Source organism: Hylobates moloch, unplaced genomic scaffold, assembly GCF_009828535.3.
Source record: "Hylobates moloch isolate HMO894 unplaced genomic scaffold, HMol_V3 SCAFFOLD_7, whole genome shotgun sequence".
Taxonomy (NCBI): domain Eukaryota; kingdom Metazoa; phylum Chordata; class Mammalia; order Primates; family Hylobatidae; genus Hylobates; species Hylobates moloch.
In genome coordinates this window covers 18,938,363-18,960,257 of record NW_026652282.1, presented here as the reverse complement: position 1 = coordinate 18,960,257, position 21,895 = coordinate 18,938,363, and the positions used below count along the sequence as shown (strand labels likewise).

At 40.4% G+C, this 21,895-nt stretch overlaps 1 protein-coding gene across 1 annotated transcript in view; it reads right to left on the bottom strand.

Moving 5' to 3' along the window:
* The window catches only part of PHEX (phosphate regulating endopeptidase X-linked), a 213,056-nt gene that overhangs the window by 126,125 nt on the left and 65,036 nt on the right, over window positions 1-21,895 (bottom strand). Inside the window, exons 7-9 of the mRNA XM_032757990.2 lie at window positions 21,488-21,633; window positions 9,071-9,164; window positions 6,067-6,195 (exon numbers count right to left, since the gene is read on the bottom strand). Coding sequence (XP_032613881.1) covers window positions 6,067-6,195; window positions 9,071-9,164; window positions 21,488-21,633 — 369 coding nt within the window. The remainder of the gene's footprint in view (window positions 1-6,066; window positions 6,196-9,070; window positions 9,165-21,487; window positions 21,634-21,895) is intronic.

Genomic DNA, 21,895 nt, shown 5'->3' with positions numbered 1-21,895 from the left:
TGAGAATTATATGAATACAAAAATGTGATGTCAACTGGTTGGATTTGAATTCGGTTTCCACTATATTTATATTTAAAATTTTGAAATACTGGAAGCCAAACCTATTCCAACTGTTTCCTACCTCTGAAATGTTAAAAAATATGAAAGTGTGCCTTTTTAGGATTTTAATATTAGAATAATTTGCTAACAAGGGTAATTATAAGATAAGCCACTAAGAAGGTCCTGGTCTCCTCATATTCATAAAACTGGCAAAGATTCAAGTGTCTTCAGAGAGAAGCAAGGGAATGGAACACTGGTTTCCATGTAGATTGTCTGGGCTTGAACCCCACCTAAGCCATTTTCAAGCTATGTGACTCCAGAGAATTTACTTCAACTCTCTGAGCCTGTTTCCTCATCTGGAAAATGAGGGCACTAACAGCAGTAACAGGGTCATCGTGAGGATAAGTGAGTTCACACACTGAAAGCACTTAGAAGAATACCAGACAGCTAGTTAAACCTCAGTGAAAGCTAACTGCTACTGTTATTATCATCACCACATTTTTAAAACCAATATGTCCTGACCATCACAGTCACAACTAGGCCCATAGTGACAATCCCTTCATTCCCTGGCCTTCGTTGGAACCTTCACCTGCCCTCCATGGACATGAGTATCTATCTGGGGCACTTACTTATACATTACAGATATAAGTAATAATAATAATCAAACAAGGCCAGGCGTGGTAGCTCACGTCTATAATCCCAGCACCTTGGGAGGCCGAGGCAGGGAGATCACTTAAAGTCAGGAGTTCAAGACCAGCTTGGCCAACATGAGGAAACCCTATCTCTACCAAAAAAAAAATACAAAAATTAGCTGGGCGTGGTGGTGCACACCTGTAATTCCAGCTACTCATGAGGCTGAGGCACAAGAATGGCTTGAACCCAGGAGGCAGAGGTTGCAATGAGCCAAGATCATGCCACTGCACTTCAGCCTGGGTGATGGAGCAAGACTCTGTCTCAAAAAAAAAAAAAAGAAAAAGAAAAAGACAAGAGTATTAAAAAATAAAAATAAATAAAAGAGAAAATTAGCAAGTGATAACTTTAGACATCCTTCTTGAACACAACTAATCCTCTCTCCTGCCATTCAGGTCATGAGTATATGGATCAGGGCTTGTCACAGTGGAACGAGAGCATCATCTCTATTTACGGTGATGATACATCATCAGTTCTCTAGGGAAGTCCCACCTCCATGTAACTTTCCACAAAAGTAATATTAAATGCTTAGCTAATGGAATATGTTTTAAAATTATAAATAATCTTCATCTAAATAAGATAAAAAATTAAAGAAGTCCTCTGATAGACAAGGTTATGATTTTTAGTTCTGGAGAATGGGGGAAGAAAGGGAGGTAAGGAGGGAGAAAATGTTAATATAAAAGTCAATGGAGGCCAGGGGTAGTGGCTCATGCCTGTAATCCCAACACAGGGAGGCAGAGGTGGCAGTGAGCTGAGATCATGCCACTGCACTCCAGCCTGGACAACAGAGTGAGACCCTGTCTCAAACAAAAAAAAATGTGGCTCATATTCTAGTTCAGTTGGATAGTGCTACTTTGGACTGCAAAGACAAAGCAACACTTGCAGCCAATCCCACATGCGTTAAGGCTCTGTCCCACTAGCTGGAAGGCAAGGGATTGTACTATATGACCTCTTTTGGTGGCTTTCTGTTGAAGGACTCTCCTTTTCTGCATGCTATTCTTCTCATTTCTAATTAAATTTGCTAAATTCCCATGGTTATATGTGTGAATGAGTATGAGAGTGTTGGTGTATCGGTGTGTCCAAATGCACACTTGGATGTGGGAAGTCTTAATGAAACAGTAAGGTAGAATTATGTGTTTTCCCCAGTGAAAAAGAGGAGAACCCTGATAGGTAGGAAACCTCAATGTGAACTGCTGTCTCCTACTCACTCTCTAGAACAGAGGGTGCCAACCACAGGCAGATGGGCCAACTCTGTCATCAAGAGGTTCTCAAAACAGAGATACGGAGGAGAAGTGGGGCCACAGTCTCTTAGTAAAACCTAAGTATCAGTTTTCAAAAGATAACTACATAGTTGGTGGGTGGGGAACGAAGCCTGGAGGTCCCAACGCAGGGTTTTTCACAGTCCATTTAAACCAATCTGAATCACAGAAATGTTCAATGATCTGAAAATTAAAGCAGTTACTTGCACTAATGTAACCAGTTGTGGTAAACAAAGTACTGCTATTCATGTCAACTGGCCTGGCCTGCTCTTGTGAGTCACCAGGGCTTTTTTCTTTTTTTCTTTTTTTTTTTGGTGCTGTTTACAAACAAATGAATCATGAGAAGACCTTGCTGCTCAAAGTGTGGTCCATGACCAGCAGCAGCAGTCCCACCTGGAACCTTGTTAGGTAAATTCTTGGGTCCTACCCCAAACACAACTTAAAAAAAAAAAAAAAAAGAACCTTGTTAAAATGCAATGAGAATCTGCATTTTAACAAGCAGATGCTCACATGATTTGTGTACACATGTAAATTTGAGACGGTACCTGAAGTTTAAGCTTCTGACTGTATTCATTTGCTTAACAAACTTTTTTGGTAAATAAACAATGGCAGCCTTCCATCTGAGTTAGGATCTCTGGAATTTGCCCCTTTGGGGATCTTTCTGCTTTTCTTTTTCTTTAGACTGTAGCTAATAATACTGAATGTTTTTCAAGTAAATCAGTGGTTCCAGGTGGTTCTCGGATGGGAGCCCTGTAAAAAAAAAAGGCTATAAAAGGCCAGATACTTCTCTTATAAGTTTCCAACCTAAGTATTCCCTGAGGCAAACAGCTTCAGCACAAGGGAGGCAAATAATTTTACGTTAAAGAGATGAGTATCTGCCTAACTACCAAACTACCCCCATGTACATCAAAATAAGGGGGAAGATGCCAAAATTAACTTTACTTTAGAATGTCACACCCTGACACAAGGAAAAGGGACTTTCACATCAAAACTGAGAAAAACAAGTTTAATCCACATACTTTTCATATTAGTTAAAATTCTTCTACTGCCAAAAAATCTGCCATGATTTTTTAAATCTTTCATTATCCTTTAACTGTTTTTATAGCCTTCCCAGAGATTATAATATTACTACTGTGATTATCTGATAAGATCTCAATCTATTTACTCTGACCAAGGAGCAAAAGAAAACACGCAATGAGAATATTGAGTATTTTGAAATAAGCCATTAATTCTTCAGTGGAATTATTTGCAAGGGAACTTTCAGGTTCAAACATAAAGTCTCATACTTAGACAGTAAAAACAAGTTAACATAGGTCAATTTGTTCCCAGACCAAACTGAGGGTCAGGCTGCTATTTCTCACCGCCCAATAACGAGATGCAAATGAACTGGGGAAGAAGAGAGTTTTATTTTCTGCCACTGGTTACAGGGAGAAAGCCTGGAAATTATTGCCAGATCAACTCAAAGTTACAAAGTTTTCTAGAGCTCATATACCTTCTAAGCTGTATGTCTACGTGAAAGTGTGCATTCGTCGAAAGACATAAGTGATTAAGTTCTTTTAATCTATAACTAGGTCTGAGTCTTGAAGACCTTCTTCTGGAGCCTCAGTAAGTTTACTTAATCTAAATGGGTCTAGGTACTGAGGTGATTACCCTTATCTTGTCTCCTGCTAAATCGTAAAGGTTTGGGGAGTCCCTTTAGACCCCAATAAACTTGTTTGTGGAGGCCTGTGGAGTTTCTTCAGACCCCCAATAAAACTTGTTTAATCCTAAAAGGGTCCTGTTAAGAATTCATTCATTATCTTGTCACGCTTCAAGACCCAGGAAAAGCCTAGGCAAAACTCTTGGTGGGCTCTTTGTTACATTCCAGCCTTTGTGTATGGGCAGTGGCTCAATCAGCTTTTAATGTTTAACCTAGCTACTCAGTCCGTGCTGGGTCAGCTGTGATGGAGGCCGGTGTCAGTGAGACCTGGCCTGCCACAAATGTACTTAGATATGGTATTGCAAAGCAAACTTCAGTGCATAATACATAATCATGTATTATGTATCAATAATGACTATGTACTGATACATAATAGCAACCATTTGGTATTATTATGTATCACTACATGATACCAATCATTTGAACAATCATGACATTATAATGTCTTTGCCCTTAAATTCAGTGTTTATTGACCACCTGCATCCAAGCTGCTCATATATTTGTATCTTATTGACTACATGGATTGTTATTAATCATGCCTGGATCTTTTACTTCATGACATTTGTAAAATATAATTCATCAAAAATAAAATGCAGACAAAAAACCTGGCCAAATCCACGTTTCTAATTCGAAATACACCCTCTCAATCGTGAAAAAACAAATAACCTGATTAAAAATAGGCAAAAGATCTGAATAGACATTTTTCCAAAGATGACACATAAACAGCAGGTTTATGAAAAGGTTTTCATCACTAATCATCAGGGAAATGCAAATCAAACCATAATGAAATAGCACTTCACTACCTGTTAGGATGGCTATGATCAAAAATTTAAGAGGTAAATGTTGGCAAAATATTCCTGGAAAAAAAGGGAACACTCATATGCTGTTGGTAAGAATGTAAACTGGTACAGCCATTATGGAAAATAGCATGGAAAATCTTCAAAAAATTAAAAATAGGACTACCATTCAATCCAGCCGTCCCACTACTGGGTATATATCCAAAGTAAGTAAAATCAGTATATGGAAGAAATATCTGCACCTTCATGTTCATTGCAGCATTATTCATAATAGCCAAGATATGAAATAAAGCTAAATACCCTTCAATGGATGAATACATAAGGAAACTGTGATGTGTGTGTGTGTGTACCACACAATGGAATATTCAGCCATAAAAATGAAGAAATGAAGAAATGAAGAAAATCTGCCTTTTGCAACAACAGAGATAAAGCTAGAGGATATTATGCTAAGTGAAATAAGCCAGGCACAGAAAGACAAATATTATATGATCTCACTTATATGTAGAATCTTTATAAAAGTTAAAATATAGAAGCAGAGAGTAGAACAGTAGTTGCCAGGGGCTGGGGGCAGGGAAATGGGGAGATATTGATCAAAGGGTACAAACTTCTAGTTCTAAGATGAATAAGTTTTGGGGATCTAAAATATGGCATGGTGACTATATAGTTACTAATAATGTATTGTATAATTGAATTTGCTAAGACAGCAAATCTTAAGTGTCCTCACCACCCCCCCACACACACACACAATGGTAAATAATGTGACAACAAATGTGTTCATTTGATTGTGGCAACCATTTCACAATGTATGTCAAATCATCATCTTGTATACTTTGTGTTTGTTTTGAGAGAGTCTCACTCTATCACCTTGGCTGAAGGGCAGTGGCACGATCTCGGCTCACTGCAACCTCCACCTCCGGGGTTCAAGCGATTCTCCTGCCTCAGCCTCCCAAATAGCTGGGATTACAGGTGCCTGCCACCACGCCCAGATAATTTTTGTATTTTTTTTAGTAGAGATGGGGTTTTACCATGTTGGCCAGGCTGGCCTCAAACTCCTGACCTCAAGTGATCTGCCCGGCTTAGCCTCTCAAAGTGCTAGGATTACAGGTGTGAGCCACTGCGCCCGGCCATATACTTCGAATGTATACAATTGTTATTAGTCAAATGCATCTCAATAAAGCTGAAAGAAAAAAAAATACACCCTTTCCTCCAATGCAGTTGAAACAGATGGAGAAGAACACATTGCCACAGTGATGTGTCCCTCTTTAAATTCAAGACCTCGAACCTCACCTACATCTGGACATGCCTGCCTTCAAGCAGCTATACTACATTCCCTCAGTTTATTCACTCTCCCACTCCCCTGGACAACTACACACCTCCCTCCTCTAACCTTCAATACCTGCTAACTCATCCTCACTCTCATTTGATGACCTTTCTTCCTATTTCACTTAGAAGTTGAAAGAATCTGAAGACAATACCCACGGGCCACTACCACCTGGAAGGCTGACATTAGCCTGCTGAATATACCCTTGTCAGATCTGGCTAAATTGCCATTATTTTTTGCTAGCTGGGGAGTACCACTTACCATTTCCTTCTTATCTTCCTGGAAGTGCATATCTACAAACATCTTTCCAACAACATAAGGGAGGGCACTTTCAATAAAGTTTACACATTTGTCCCATTGAGGCAGCAAAGTTGTGGTCCCCTGGATTACCTGTGGGAGATAATTGATCCAGATTAAACTTCATTTGGATAAAACCCATGGCTGAAAACAATTCAAACAAACTGAAGAAAACAGTCTACAAAACATGCACACCCTAACCCATATATATGCATCAGATAGTAGAGGCAAAGGTAAAATAGCTGAAGAAAAAAAATTCTGCTTGTCCCCATTATATTTCAAACTAAATGAAAATGTTTTAGGCTAGGTGCAGTGGCTCACATCTGTAATCCCAGCACTTTAAGAAGCCCAGGTGAGCAGATCACCTGAGGTCAGGAGTTCGAGAACAGCCTGGCCAACATGGTGAAACCCCGTGCTTACTAAAAATACAAAAATTAGCCAGGCACGGTGGCGCATGCCTGTAATCCCAGCTACTCGGGAGGCTGAGGTGGAAGAATTGTGTGAACCCAGGAAGCAGAGGTTGCAGTGAGCTGAGATCGGGCCACTACACCCCAGCCTGGGCAATAGAGTGAGACTCCGTATCAAAAAAAAAAAAAAAAAAAAAAAAAAAAAAAAAACGAAGAAGAAGAAAAGAAAGTGTTTTAACAGTTAAAATATTTATCCTTTCTTCCAAATTTTCCCCATTAAACAAAGCATCTGGACAATGGTATCACTTTTCCCCAGTCAGCAGGGACATGAGAGGATGCTATCCAAGTGTCCAGGTAATATTTAATATCTACTGACAACTAAAGTTCCACTAAGAAGGTCTAGAATCAGTGGGTGATCAAAGTTCCTGCCCAGCGAGGGTTTCCTTGCTCCGAGTAGCACACTCAACAAGGCAGACCAGAAGAACATGGCCCACCATGAACAACACAGGGAGCATATTTACATTGTGTCACAGCAAAAAACACACTGATAAACAAGCAAAATACAGATGTAAATGCTTTGCCCATCTGTCCCAATTATACCATTACAAGAAAACATCTACAAACAAGTAAGAAGTTTCCCAAGCAGGACCTGGAAGGGTCAGAGGTTTACTCTTGGGAATAAAAGCAGAGAAATAAATATAGTGTAAGTTGCCCTTGGAAGTTGGGGGTGCAGGCAGGGAGGAAGGGAGGCCCTGAGAATGGTGGCCAGAAGTGTCCTTTGCACAATGTTAGACCCAGGTTGTTTTGAGGAATGGGATTAAGGCTTAATTTCATCTATTCTTCCTCTGATTTCTGGTAACCTCTCTCAGAGGTAAGGGATTAATCTATTTTTAAAACCTCTAGAGAAAGAGATCCTACAACCTTCTTCGGCAATTCAATATTATATTTAGCACTTCGTGCTCAAGAAACATCCCCTCATACCTAACCTTAAATGTTCACACACTGCTTCTTACACCTCTCTCATTCTCTTCACAGTAGGGGTGGAGAGCAGCTGGGCATCATCTTTTATGTGATTCATAGCAGTTAAAAATACACACACACACACACACACACACAATCTACTTGTTTTGTATCTTAACTCATCAATATGACCTAAATATATATATATAGTTGTTTTATGCTGTTCTCTGTAAAAAGACTTTTTTTTTTTTTTTTTTGAGATGGAGTCTTGCTCTGTTGCCCAGGCTGGAGTGTAGTGGTGCCATCATCTCAGTTCACTGTAGCCTCCGCCTCCCGGATTCAAGCGATTCTCCTGCCTCCGCCACCCGAGTAGCTGGGACCACAGGCGGTGCCACCATGCCCGGCTAATTTTTGTATTTTTTGTAGAGACGAGGTTTCACCACGTTGGCCAGGCTAGTGTCAAACTCCTGACCTCAATTTGCCTGCCTTGGCCTCCCAAAGTGCTGGGATTACAGGCGTGAGCCACTGCACCCAGCCCTAAAGTAACTTTATATGCTAGTGACTTTATAGGGTCAAAGCATATCCAAAATAATTGCACTACTCTTCCAGAGTAATGGCCCACTAAGAATGTCTATACTTACTAGTTCCTCTAATAACTAAAATGCCTCTTGAATGAAATCATAGCTTATAAGATTCACCATTCATTTAACTTTAAATTGATAGAAAAATAAAAACTGTTTCAAAGATACAAAATCCTTACGGCCTCTAGTGGTAGGAGAATTAGTCAGACATAAGCTTCAAAAACAAAGATGAGAGTAACACGGGTATAAACTGGGAGGTGAGCAAGGGTGGGAGAGAAGCAAATATTAAAGAACCAGGTGAGGCCCGGCACAGTGGCTCGTGCCTTTAATCCCAGCACTTTGGGAAGCCGAGGTGAGAGGATCACTTGAGCTCTGGAGTTCAAGACAAGCCTGGGCAACATGGCAAGACCCCATCTCTAATAAAAATAAAGAGCCAGGTGAGCAGGTGGAGGAAAACCATCTCAGACAGTTGAGCAAGGTCTCAGAGAAAACTAAATTGGAGCCTCTTGGACCTACCAGAGGATAGATTCAAAGATGGAAGGTATAGGCAAAGTTTAAGACAAAATTCCATTTCCAAATTGAAAATGAAGTTGTACCATCTAATAACTATCATGCACATTTTAAATATTCGGAATACTGAAAATAAAAGAGAGTTACAAATATATCACAAAGAAATGTTAAAACTATAATTACAGTGACCCAGTTAACAACTCTGGGGGAAAATGGGAATACACTGATAAGACGGGGAAGTTTGAAAACAATGTGTGGCCTCAAGTATTTCTCTAAATATACTTTATATAACCCATCAAAGTAAAGCTTGAGTGTACCTTACCATATGTAATTTATACCTAAATAAAAATAAATAAGGCACACACACACACACAAAAACAATAGAGCTTGGGCTACAAACTCCCCCTGTCTCATCCCTAAAGATGATTTTTACTGGATCAGTTAATATATGGACTATTCCAGCATGTAAAGTTATCCAGCGATGTAACACTGCAATCTTCTTAAACTTACCCTTGAGAATTCCAGCCATCTATACTGAAAGCGCCTGCTAAGGTTTGGAAGTCTGGAATAAACCATTCTCCACACCAAATAGTTGGCAATGGTCCTGTTAACAGAGAGAGATGCTCATTTATTGTATTTTAGGTCAATATCTGATGCTCTGCAGAACACCTTGAGAAAAACAGTTGGCAAAGCTCCACCGAGGGACCTCTTACTCATACAAAAATGCAGAACTTTCACTTGAGAAATGACATAAGATGATACAATGTCAATAAGCACAACCAAAATTGGCTTGCTTTTCACCACCTAACAGAGATAGATGAAGGAAAGATTCCAGTCCCAGCCCTCAGAGTGAACATTTTGCTTTCACTCTCAGGGTATAAAGTCCACTGTTACACAGCCTTTCATGTCTGGAAATTGTACCTTCAAATTACAGCAGATCCTCGAATAACATCATTTCATTCAACAACCTTTTGTAATACAGTTGATAAGGAAAAAACCAATTCTGGGCCAGGGTCACTGTCTGTGTAGAGTTTGCACATTCTCCCCAAGTCTGCACAGGTTTTCTCTGGGTACTGTGGTTTCCTCCCACATCCCAAAGATGTGCCTGCTAGGTTAATGGGCATCTACACACTCCCAGCGTGAGCAAGCATGGTGAGCTACTGCACCCTGCGACAGGATGGCGTCCTAGCCAGGGCTGGATCCCGCCTGGTGCCCTGCCTAGATAGGCTCCAGCACCTGCAACCCTGAACTAGAATAATTGGGTTAATAATTATCTTACTTTCCCTTCCTGTGTCCATGTGTTCTCATTGTTCAATTCCCACCTATGAGTGAGAACATGCGCTGTTTGGTTTTTTGTTCTTGCGATAGTTTGCTGAGAATGATGGTTTCCAGCTTCATCCATGTCCCTACAAAGGACATGAACTCATCATTTTTTATGGCTGCATAGAGGGAGTGGGGAGGGATAGCATTAGGAGATATACCTAATGTAAATGACGAGTTGAGTTAATGGGTGCAGCACACCAACATGGCACATGTATACATATGTAACAAACCTGCACATTGCACACATGTACCCTAGAACTTAAAGTATAATTTAAAAAAATGAAAACAAGGATAAAAAAAGAATATGTCTACAAAAACATTGAATGGGTTCCAAAGATAAAAAAAAAAATTATCTTACTTGCTTTTATTAATCTTTCTTAAATGTATGCATAGCTCACATGTATTCAATGTTCAATATTAGAAGTGTTTTGGTCTTTATTTAGAAGTTTGGTGATGTTTTTGTGAGCAGGAATATGCCATGGGAACTTAACTCTTATTTACATCAATTGGCCTGCGGTAAAATTGATTTTATTATCTGTCATTTTGCTTAAAGTCACAGTTTCCAAGAACCTATCGATGATGTTAAGTGAGGACTTACTGGATTAGGTGACTTGATACAATGCCTATGTATTCTTTGCCTTTGGAAACTAACAGCAAAATACTGGCTAATACCAATTATCTAATTTTGCACCCTCATTCTATACTTACTAAATATGTGAGTTTGGACAAGTCACTTAAGGTCTGTGATTTTATCTTTATTTGTCATACAATGAGGATGATCCCTACCTTACAGGGTTGTTGCAGGGTTCAAATAAATAACAAAATGCTTGACAAATAGTAAATTTCTAGGGTTTTGTCTTTCACTTCCAAATGTATGAACAACCTCATAAGCTCATGTAATGCCTATAATACATATCTTTAAAAATCTGTTAAATTTTAAGGGTTGCCTTTTTCTATAAGCAAAAGATGACCTGACCTTAGAAGAATGTGTGATCTGAGTTAATTTCTAACTCAACAGTGATGATGGATTTTTAAATGATCCATTCCCCTCCCAGCTGTGCCATTACCATGGTGACTAATAACACGCATTCCTGAAATGGCTTTCTGGTCAGCCAATCACGTGAGAGCAGTATGACATGATGATGCTAAAAGCCCATCAAGAACAAACTACACTCTCATTTGTATGACATTCTGACACAGTGGACATGTGCTCCTACTAGTAAAATATTTTTCAGCATACACGCCCAATACATGGATGTTTAATTCCTATAGAGACATACTAATAGACTAATATATTAGGAATATTTTTAACAAATACAAAAACAGAAATTTCAAAAGATGAGGTAAAATGAAATTAAGAATCTTCAAAAGTCATTAATCCTTCAAACACCATTGGGTTAATTCTTCAAGACATGGTGTCCATATAGGATTTGGTTAATACAACAATGACAATGAATATAAATCCACATTTCTTAGAGTCTCCTTGACTATTTCAAAAATTTATGACATGTCTTTGTCAGATTGCCATTGTCCTTGTTCTTGTCAGACCACCATTGTATTTCTCTTGTCATCTGGCTAACCAACATGGCGTACCAGCCTGGGAGAAGGGTCACTTCTGCCAATTTCTAGCTGTTCTCTTGTGCTTACATCATCAATCATCATTTCAATTCCTGTTTCTCTGCAAGAATTTTTAAGCCACTTATCTACCTTGTAAGTAGTAAACTAGATAATAAAATTCATAAATCCACAGCTATATGTAAACCGCTCAAGATTTTTTTTTTTTTTTTTTTTTTTGAAGATAGAGTCTCGCTCTGTCGCCCAGGCTGGAGTGCAATGGCGCGATCTCCACTCACTGCAAACTCTGCCTCCTAGGTTCAAGCAATTCTCCTGCCTCAGCCTCCGGAGTAGCTGGGATTACACAGGCCCGCCACCACGACTGGCTAATTTCTATATTTTTAGTAGAGATGGGGTTTCACCATGTTGGTCAGGCTGGTCTCAAACTCCTGACCTCAGGTGATCCTCCCACCTCAGCCTCCCAAAGTGCTGGGATTACAGGCGTGAGCCACCGTACTGGCTGAGATTATTTTTAATATATTGAATGAAAACAAGCCAGTGAGGGTGACGGTGCGCCTCTCACATGTTCCATACAGATCAAATGAAGGGTCCATAGCCATCAATATAGAACTCAATAAAGTACAATTATTTTTCTTTATAAAGTTTTTTTATTTCAATAGCTTTTGGGGATGCAAGTGTTTTTTGGTTATATGGATAAATTGTATAGTGGTGAAGGCTGAGATGTTAGTGCACCCATCACCCAAGTAATGTACACTGGATCCGATCTGTAGTTTTTCTTATCCCTCATCCCCTTCCTACCCTCCCTGCTTCTGAGTCTCCAAAGTCCATTATACTACTCTGTATAAAGCCTGATTATTTTTAAATTTAAATAAAGATACAGAAGTTCTAAAATGTTCTTCTCAGACCCAGTGGATCTTGTTAGGGTATGCGCAATCCCCTAAGATACCACTGCGCTCATCAACAAAGTCCAGCCCTTGCCCCATCTCTGTTGAGGCCACTAAGGGGTTTGGGGTCATTCCTTTGGCTCTCTTGCATTCACATCTCCACTCCTTAATAGGACAAGAAGTGCTCACTGAGCACTTATTGTTGGCCAAGTATTGTGCCAGGTGCCATGAGGAATGTAAAGAAGTAAGAACCCAGCACCTACAGTTAGAGAACTCAAAGTCCAGCTGGGAACACAGGACTTCAGATTTCAGCTTGTTCATGTAATTGGGTTGTTTAATTGAAGGGACACACTGTAAGTATATAAGGGATCTTTCTTTCATTCACTCAATCAACACATCCTGAGCACCCACATATATACCAACAGTTCTCTGTGCTGGGGAGATGGATAGTCCCTGATTTCCTGAAGCTTTTAGCTGAGCAGGGGAGATGAGGCAAGTGCATAAATAATGATTTGGTAGACGCTAGCACCCAAAAGTGTGTGCCAGACACTTCACTGTAAGGACAGTACATCTCAAACTGAGGGCTAAGAGTAGGCTTCGTGAGACGAGCATGCCGAAAGGTTAAAAGGCTTTGGTGTTGCAAACAGGAACGTGAACTCTGGACAGGCTACATAATGGTAGAATCGGCTGATGTGTTGGAGAGGATGGTGAACAGGATCATCACTCAAGGAAGTGGGCAGAAAGGCCCGCCACACTGGGAAGATGCAGACAGCGACCAGGTCATGGTGTCTAGCACATTAATGGGCCGATCTTGGTCCTAGTGCAAGGACTTTATGTTCTTCGTCTCTAAAATACCTCTTACCAGGCATGTGAACCATGCTGGATCCATAGGTGGAGACGAGAAGGAGGTCAACAGCCAGCAGATGTCCTTTCATCAGTTCAAAAGATATTCCCTCAAAGGGGTGGTGATGAGCCAGAATAACTGGGGAAGTTGTTAGGGGGCCCAATGGTGGTGGTGGAAGATGCAGTATGGCAAAGTATACTGGGGTTTGAGAAGCAGGGGCCCTTCCACCTCCCCTGAGATCATCCCATTTAGGCATCTCACATTAATTATGATCCTCACAGTGCTGCTGTAAGAGAGATGTTATTATACCCATTTTACATATGAGGAAACTTCAGGCTTAGAACCATTAAGTAAACTCACGGTCACATATTCGGTGAGTTTCAAACTAGTAGAATCACCTGGGGAAGTTGTTAAAAGTCCACATGCCTGGGCCACCCCAGGCCAATTAAGTCACAATCTCTAAAGTGGGACCCAACATAAATATTGCTTATAAATCTCCTCAGCTAAGTCCAATGTGAGGCTAAGTTGAAGAACCACTGTAATAAGCAATGGAGGCCGGACCAGACCCAGGTGTGTCTAACTCTAAAGCCTGCATGCTTTTCCCTATGCCAGATAGTGATGAATTAAAGCCTCTATTTTTTTTTTTGGTTGTTGTTTTTTGGTTTTTTTTTTGAGACAGAGTTTCACTCACTCCTGTCACCCAGGCTGGAGTGTAATGGCACAATCTCAGCTCACTGCAGCCTCGATCTCCTAGGCTCAAGGTAACCTCCTGCCTCAGCCTCCCAAGTAGCTGGGACTATAGGCATGCGCCACTGTGCTCAGCACATTTTTTTTGTATTTTTGGTAGAGACAGGGTTTCACGATTTTGCCAAGCTGGTCTCAAACTCCTGGACTCAAGCGATCCGCCCAACTCGGCCTCCCAAGTTTCTGGGATTGCAGGCATGAGCCACCACGCCTGGCCAAAGCCTCTAATTTAGGCTAAGATTTCCTGGCCAGTCACAGAGACCCCAAAACACTCCAACAAAGATGCTTCACAGAAATCTATGGGCACGAAAAGAATTATGAGGACTTCCTGGACAAGGCGTTACAAAGGTGACAGCATAACAACCAGACTCTGCAAGCTGGAAGCTGTAATGCTGAGAAGTTCACACAGCGAGACAATGGCACTGATGAGTTTCTTCAGTGTGTTATAAATACACTGACAGAATGCTATGGAGCACAGTTTTGGAGTGCTAATATTACCACGCCAGGAACAGATATAACCATAATGACTGAATCACTGTCACCTAACGCTCAGATATATCAAAAAGCAAAAATCAGACTCAGCAACAGTCCTTGAAAATAACACATAATACCCTTTTTTCCCAAAAAAAACCACATTTTCAGCCATATGGTCATTTCCCCAAGTGGCAATAAATAAAATAGAGAAAGGCAAAGCATCTCAGAAGAGAACCCACCACAAAGAGAGCAACATGAAATCATTTCCTAAAGCCTCTGATGTGGAAGATTTTTTTAATTTTTAGATTTGGGATGCTCAATTGGTAATTATAATGCAAATATTCCAAAATCTGAATAAATCCAAAATCAGAAACACTTCCAATCCCAAGTATTTTGGATAAGGGATACTCAACTTACAGTGGCAGCTTACATTTGTATTACATTTAAGAGATCATAAAATACCTTCTTTGATATTTATAACAGTGCTGTGAGGTGATTATTATTATTATCCTTAGTTTCAGATGAAGAAAACAAAGGTAAGAGGTCAAGGTACTTCCCAAGAATGTGTCAAATCTAGGACTAACATCTGGGTTTTCAGATTCCAGAGCCTGCATTTGCTCGTCTTGGTCATACTATCTCAAGTGAGCCACAGAGGCTCTTCTTAAAGGTTCTCAAAGCCAGAGATCTTCCTACAGGCTGCCTAGAGGCATATGTAAGGCAGTGATTCTGAAAGTGTGTCCCTGAGCCAGCAGCTTCAGCATCATCTGAGAACTTGTTAGAAAATTCCTAGGCCTTACCCCCAGACCTGCTGAATCAGAATGTGTGGGGTGGGGGGCCAGCAGACTGTATTTTAGCAAGCCCTCCAGGGGATTCTGATGCGTGTCAGGTTTGAAAACAGCTGGTCTAGGAAAACTCCATCTCCGCATCGTTCTGCACACACAGCTCAACTAGGACTTCCTAAATCCCACATCAGTGCTTCTTAAACTTGAATGTATATATGAGTCCCCTGGGGATCTTATTCAATTTCAGCCTCTGATTCAGTAGGTCTGGGGCAGAGCCTGAGAGTCTGCATTTCTGACAAACTCCCCAGTAATGTCTCTGCTGCTCATCTGTAGGCCATTCTTTGACTAGCAAGACCCTAGATCACTCTCAGAAGAGCTGGCCCCCAGGAGAGGTCCACATAACAGCACATTTTCCAGGTCATCCTTTGGGAACATGCAACAAGAATCATCTTAATGTACATCGTACTTGCTTTATATGAAAATAAAACTAAAGACAGGAATACTTACAGGGTCCTTGACAAAACTCCAAGGGTTTGCTCTAGGCCAGTCTGCTAAAAAACAAAACAACAACAACAACAACAACAACAAAAGAAAACAGTCCTGGTGCAGATGATCTCCATGGGGCCAGCCCTGGCCTGGAAGAGGAAACCACGTCAACTTCTCCTGATGCCAACTTCCTTGGCCTCTCCTCCTCCCACTTTTACTCCTCAGATAAAAGTAGATGGGAAGTGTCTGAGGCAGCCTCAAGTCAGGAGTGAGGAGGAGAATTGAGCGGGACAGAAAGGGAGAGAAGTCTATAGTGCCCCTCACCCAGTGATGTGCTAGTAAATGTTACCAACTGCCTTGTCAAGAAAAAAAATGATTTGTTACATTTGCCAATTTCCATGGTGTTCAAAATCCCCCATAGTTGAATTGAAACTATCAACATGAGATCAATGAACATGTAGTTAGGAAGAGACGCACATAACATGAGGGATCATCACTACCTCCTTACCCCACCCCCTTTCCACCTCAAACACCAGCTCTTGTTCCCCACAGGCAGCCTCCAGCTCATTCCTCCAAGGGTCCCTCCCTGGGAACCTACCCCCTTGGATTGCAAGGGCTGGTGTGGTTTGGCACCACCACCACTGGAGGATCTCATTGCTCTAATTCTGTACCATGCACCACCTACCAAAGAGTCAGTGCCGCTGTCCCCACAGCCACTCAGTCAGAGAAAGAGGCCTAATCCCCTAGACTGGCAGTGGGAGTAATATAGGAAGGGAGAAGCAGCAATTGAGAAATGAGCAGCTGAAAGAAAAAAACAAACAACCCCATCAAAAAGTGGGCAAAAGACATGAATAGACAATTCTCAAAAGAAGATATACAAATGGCCAACAAACATATAAAAAATGCTCAACATCACTAATTATCAGGGAAGTGCCAAACCACAGTGAGATACCGCCTCACTCCTGCAAGAATGGCCATAATCAAAAATCAAAAAAATAACAGATGCTGGCATGGATGCGATGAAAAGGGAACACTTTTACACTACTGGTGGGAATGTAAACTAGTACAACCACTATGGAAAACGGTATGGAAATTCCTTAAAGAACCAAATAGAACTACCATTTGATCCAGCAATACCACTACTGGGTATATACCCAGAGGAAAAGAAGTCATTATACAAAAAAGATACTAGCTCATGCATGTTTATAGCAGCACAATTTGCAATTGCAAAAATATGGAACCAACATAAATGCCCATCAACCAACGAATGGATAAAGAAAATGTGGTATATATACACCATGGAATACTACTCAGCCATAAACAGGAAGGAAATAATGGCATTCGCAGCAGCCTGGATAGAGCTGAAGAAGATTATTCTAAGTGAAGTAACTCAGGAATGGAAAAACATATATCGTATGTTCTCGCTTACAAGCAGGAGGTAAGCTATGAGAATGCAAAGGCATAAGAATGATATAATGGACTTTGGGGACTCAGGCGGAGGGTGGGAGAGGGTGAGCAATAAAAGACTACACATTGGGTACAATGTACACTGCTCAGGTGATGGGTACACCAAAATCTCAGAAATCACCACTAAAGAATTTTTCCATGCAACCAAACACCACCTGTTCCCCCAAAATTATTGAAATAAAAATAAAAATTAAAAAATAAGAAATGAACAGCTGACACCAACACAGGATGGCTTTGAACTCCTGAAAATAGCAGGAAAATTGCCAAAGCTAGCAATATCTAACTAGCTGAGGGTACAATATGCTAGCATCTCCAAAATGAGCAGTGAAACATCTGAAAAGTATCTCTTTTCACACCGAGACATTTATGGAAAAAAAGAGACAAGACATAGAAATGAGGGTGACCCCATTTAGAATCTCAGCTGTTTCCTCTTAGAGATGTGATCTTGGCCAAGTCACTTAACCTCAGCTTCCTCATCTATAAAGTGGGAACAACACATAGAATTGTTGTAAAGATCAAAGACGGTAACCATAATGGTGGTTAACTTCACCATTACCTGTATATGATTTCTATAGGCAGATTCTTGAAACAGAGGCACAGCAGAGATGCCCAATGTGAGAAGGCTTGGCTGGCTTTTTCTTCAATGGTGCCTCCAGGGGAAAGGTAGGAGGTGGGGGGATCCTCAGAACATTCATCTGATGCCTTTCCTCTACATATCCTGAGCCCAAGCTGGCCTCTCAGCTCTCTAGCCCCCTACCTTGCAGGCAACACCCAAGTTCACACTGGTTCCACCACTGAAGATGCTTACCATCCCCTTTTCTCTATTCTTCCCTACCTAGAAAATTCCTCTTTATCCTTTGGGGTTCCGTTCATATGTCACCTCCTTGTGGTGGTGATGGGGTATCTGGTTAACTTCTAGAATTTTTTAAGTGCCTACTACATGAGAAGCACTGTGGTAGGTCACAACACTTAAAAAAGCAATCACAAGAGAGCCTGCCAGAAGCAACCTAAGTGTCCATCAACAGATAAACGGATTTAAAAAATAATGTGGTACATATACACAACGGAGTACTATTCAGCCATAAAAAAGAATGAGATCCTGTCATTTCCAGAAACATGAGTGGAATTGGAGATCATAATGTTAAGTGAAATAACCAGGCACACAAAGACAAACTTCACATATCCTCACTTATCTGTGGGAGCTAACAAAATAATTGAATTCATAGAGATAGAGAATAGAAGGGTAGTTACTGGAGGGTGGGAAGGATAGCAGAGGGGAAGGAGGAAAGGAGGGATGGTTAATGGGTACAAAAAAAATAGAAAGAATGAATAAAACCTAGAAGTTGCTAGTACAACAGGTAACTACAGTCAAAAATCGTGTAATTGTACATTTTTAAATAAATAAAACAGTATAATTGGATTGTTTGTAACACAAAGGACAAATGCTTGAGGGGATAGATACCCCATTTGCCTTGATGTGATTATTAGGCATTGCATTCCTGTATCAAAATATGTCCTGTACCCACAAAAATTAAAAATTAAAAAAAAGAGTGCCTGCCATCAGGTGCTCACAGTGTCATAGACGTAGGGAGCAGGGAAGTATTTGCATTGAGAGAAAAGTGGTCATCTCAAGAAAATGAGATATGCTCTTTGATAAAGGCATGTCTAGGGAAACTCCAACTCCTTTTCCTTCTGGGCATATAGCTAAACTATATTTCCCAGTCTCCCCTACAGCTAGATGAGTCACAAGACTGAGTTTTGGCTTATGGAATATGGGTAGAAATGACATACCCCACTTCTAGGCCTTCCCACCAAAACCTATACAATCCTCCACCCTCTCTGTGTCTCCATCCTCCAGCTGAATAGAGAGGATGCCAAACATCCAAGGGGGGGCAGAGCCATAAAATGAAAGGAGTCTGGGTTCCTGAGGCACTATTTAGAAGAAAGCTCTCTTACAGGGACACCCATGTTCAGACTGTTCCACGAGCAGAGGGTACAATTTAGCCAATGAGTGTTTACAGGTGCTGATTATAGCAACTGGCATATCTTGACCAATATGGCTATTATGGGAACCCAAGACTTTTCCTCAGGTAGCCTTGTAATGCTACACGAGTGGTGATCAAACACGATCGTCAATGGAAAAACATCACCATAGTCTGCAAATAAAATGTTGTCAGACTTCTCATGATGTGTACGTTGTCTTGAAATCTCACAAGAATATGCAGAATACAAGTTGCTTTTTATAAACTGGTGGTTGAGGGATAAACCGTGTGAAAGAGATTTGGGTTTTGGCTTTATTTTTATTTTTATTTATTTATTTTTTAAGACAGAGTCTCGCTATGTCACCCAGGCTGGAGTGCAGTGGTGCGACCTTGGCTCACTGCAACCTCCACCTCATGGGTTCAAGCAATTCTCCTGCCTCAGCCTCCCAAGTCGCTGGGATTACAGGTGCCAGCCACCACGCCCAGCTAAATTTTGTATTTTTTTTTTTTAGTAGAGATGGGGTTTCACCATGTTGGCCAGGTTGGTCTTGAACTCCTGGCCTCAAGTGATCTGCCCACCTCAGCCTCCCAAAGTGCTGGGATTATAGGTGTGAGCCACAGCGCCTGGCCAGTTTTTGTCTTTATTTTTAAATGAAGTTGTATATGTACATAACGTCTAAGGTGATTTTTCCATCTATGTCTTTTCTACTGTTGTTCACTGTGTTTACATTTGTCCAAGTTATCATTTTGACAAGAATCAGAGTAAAATCTCCCTCCCATCGTACCCTTTTCCATTGTTATGAAAGGTCCTGAAATTACCAAGTAAAATCATCACGATAGAGATGCTTTTTCTAATATAGTAAACCAAATCCCAATCTATCCCGATTGTAAATTAGGCTTTTTTGGAAGTAAAATTAATCAGTGTTCAGAAGTACCTACTCTTTTAACACAGATACTAGAAGAAACTGACTCACGAGGTGAAGGATGAATCTAAAGCAGGCCAAACTCCACCTCTCAATGGAAATTACCACCAAAGTTTAAAATGTGCTCTGTAACTCAATGGCATATGAGTAGAAAATCGTTTGGGTCATATTTTACAGTATTTGAGAGCTAGGAAGTACTTACAAAGAAATTTTCTAATACAGTGATCCCCTTCCGCTCCCCTAAGAAAAGTTAATCATAAGATTCTCCTGAGGTACTTGTTTAAAATAAAGATTACTTGGCCTCCCCTCCAGCTCTACTGTATCAGACTCAATGGAGGAGGGCCTTGGAATCTGCATTTTTAACAAGCACCCGAGGTGATGCTGCTGACATTCCTGGTCCATGGAGCAAGGCTCTACCCCGCCATATAATTATGTACCTCTAGATTCAATTTTCATGTAGAAAATTTTCGAAGAATCCTGGCTTATCTCTAAATGATAGAATTTTAAGTAAATTAATTGTTTCTTCTCTCCTTTTTCTGTATGTTTTCCTCAATGAACACAGATTACTTTTATCATCAGAAAGTATCTTAAAAAGAGCAGCAGCTCCTCTCAGGTGTCATAAGTGTTTCCATAGGGGATAAATGCTACATTTTATTCCTAGGAGTGTTGTGCCTTTTTTAAAAAACATAACTTCTGGCAACATAGCCTTGTCTGAGTCCAAATAAGAAAATATGATTTTAATCATGGCCCAGCAATTAACTCAGTAAAGTGTTTTGTAAACTTGTTGATTCATTTCGTAAGCTCTGTGATTCATTTTCTGTAGTCAAAGCTGAATGCCTTAATGAACCTGCAAAATTCTCCTTCCTGGAAAATTTGAAGATTTTTCTTTGTAGCAATAAACTAGCAAAGCAACAAATTCTAAAACATTCTTTAAAATAAGAAAAACCTGGCAGTTCCTAAAGTTGTTTTATCAGTGCAATTTTTCTACCACTCTCAAAGTGGTCTTGTGTCTTTTCAATACAGTTACTTTAGTTTATTGCCAGAAAGTGACTTAGTGGTTAAAAAGGAACCAGAAAAAAAAAAAAAAAAAAGCAGCAAAAGATTGAGAATGAACTGGGGTAAAAAAGATGTTCACACAGAAATTTTAGAAAATAACATCATTATATAACTAGTTCCCCAAGCTCATAAACAATTTAGGATCTCGAAGAGAACAGCATGGAGAAACACCACATAAAGGGCAAAAACATTTGTTATCATTGCAGCAAGTAAATTACACCAGACAATGGTTTTGGCCAGTTCATCACAAAGGATACCGGGATTTTCCCTATGACTCTTTTGATGTAACTTTCTTTAAAAACAGTTTTCAAAGGATGTGAGAAGGGAAGCCCTTATAATTTAAAGAAAACACAAAAGTCACAGTAAAATTCACATGAAAGTTCTTACTTCTTTCTCTCAGACCCTAATATCCTAAACAAATCTTTAAAGTACTGCGGGACGCGGACCACCACATTCTCGGAGGGGCTGATGTCTTTCAGATGGGGGTAGAGTCTGGTGTCAATGACCTTCTTGATGTAGCCCAGCCAGTCGAACTGAGGGGAGAGAGAACAAAACAGAATGAGAGAATCTCTGTTAGGTAGCAAGTAAGAAAGGCAGATAGAGTAGATTGAGCATCATTCATTTCTTTTGATTTCACACCTAATAATTCAAGATGCAACTACTCAAGTCTAGAAAATAAACTCCTGATCATTGCCATCCAGACCTATTGTCTTTTTTTTTTTTTTTTTTTTTTTTTTTGAGACAGTCTCATTTTATCCCCCAGGCTGAGGTTTGGGGGAGGCCAAAGCAAGCCAC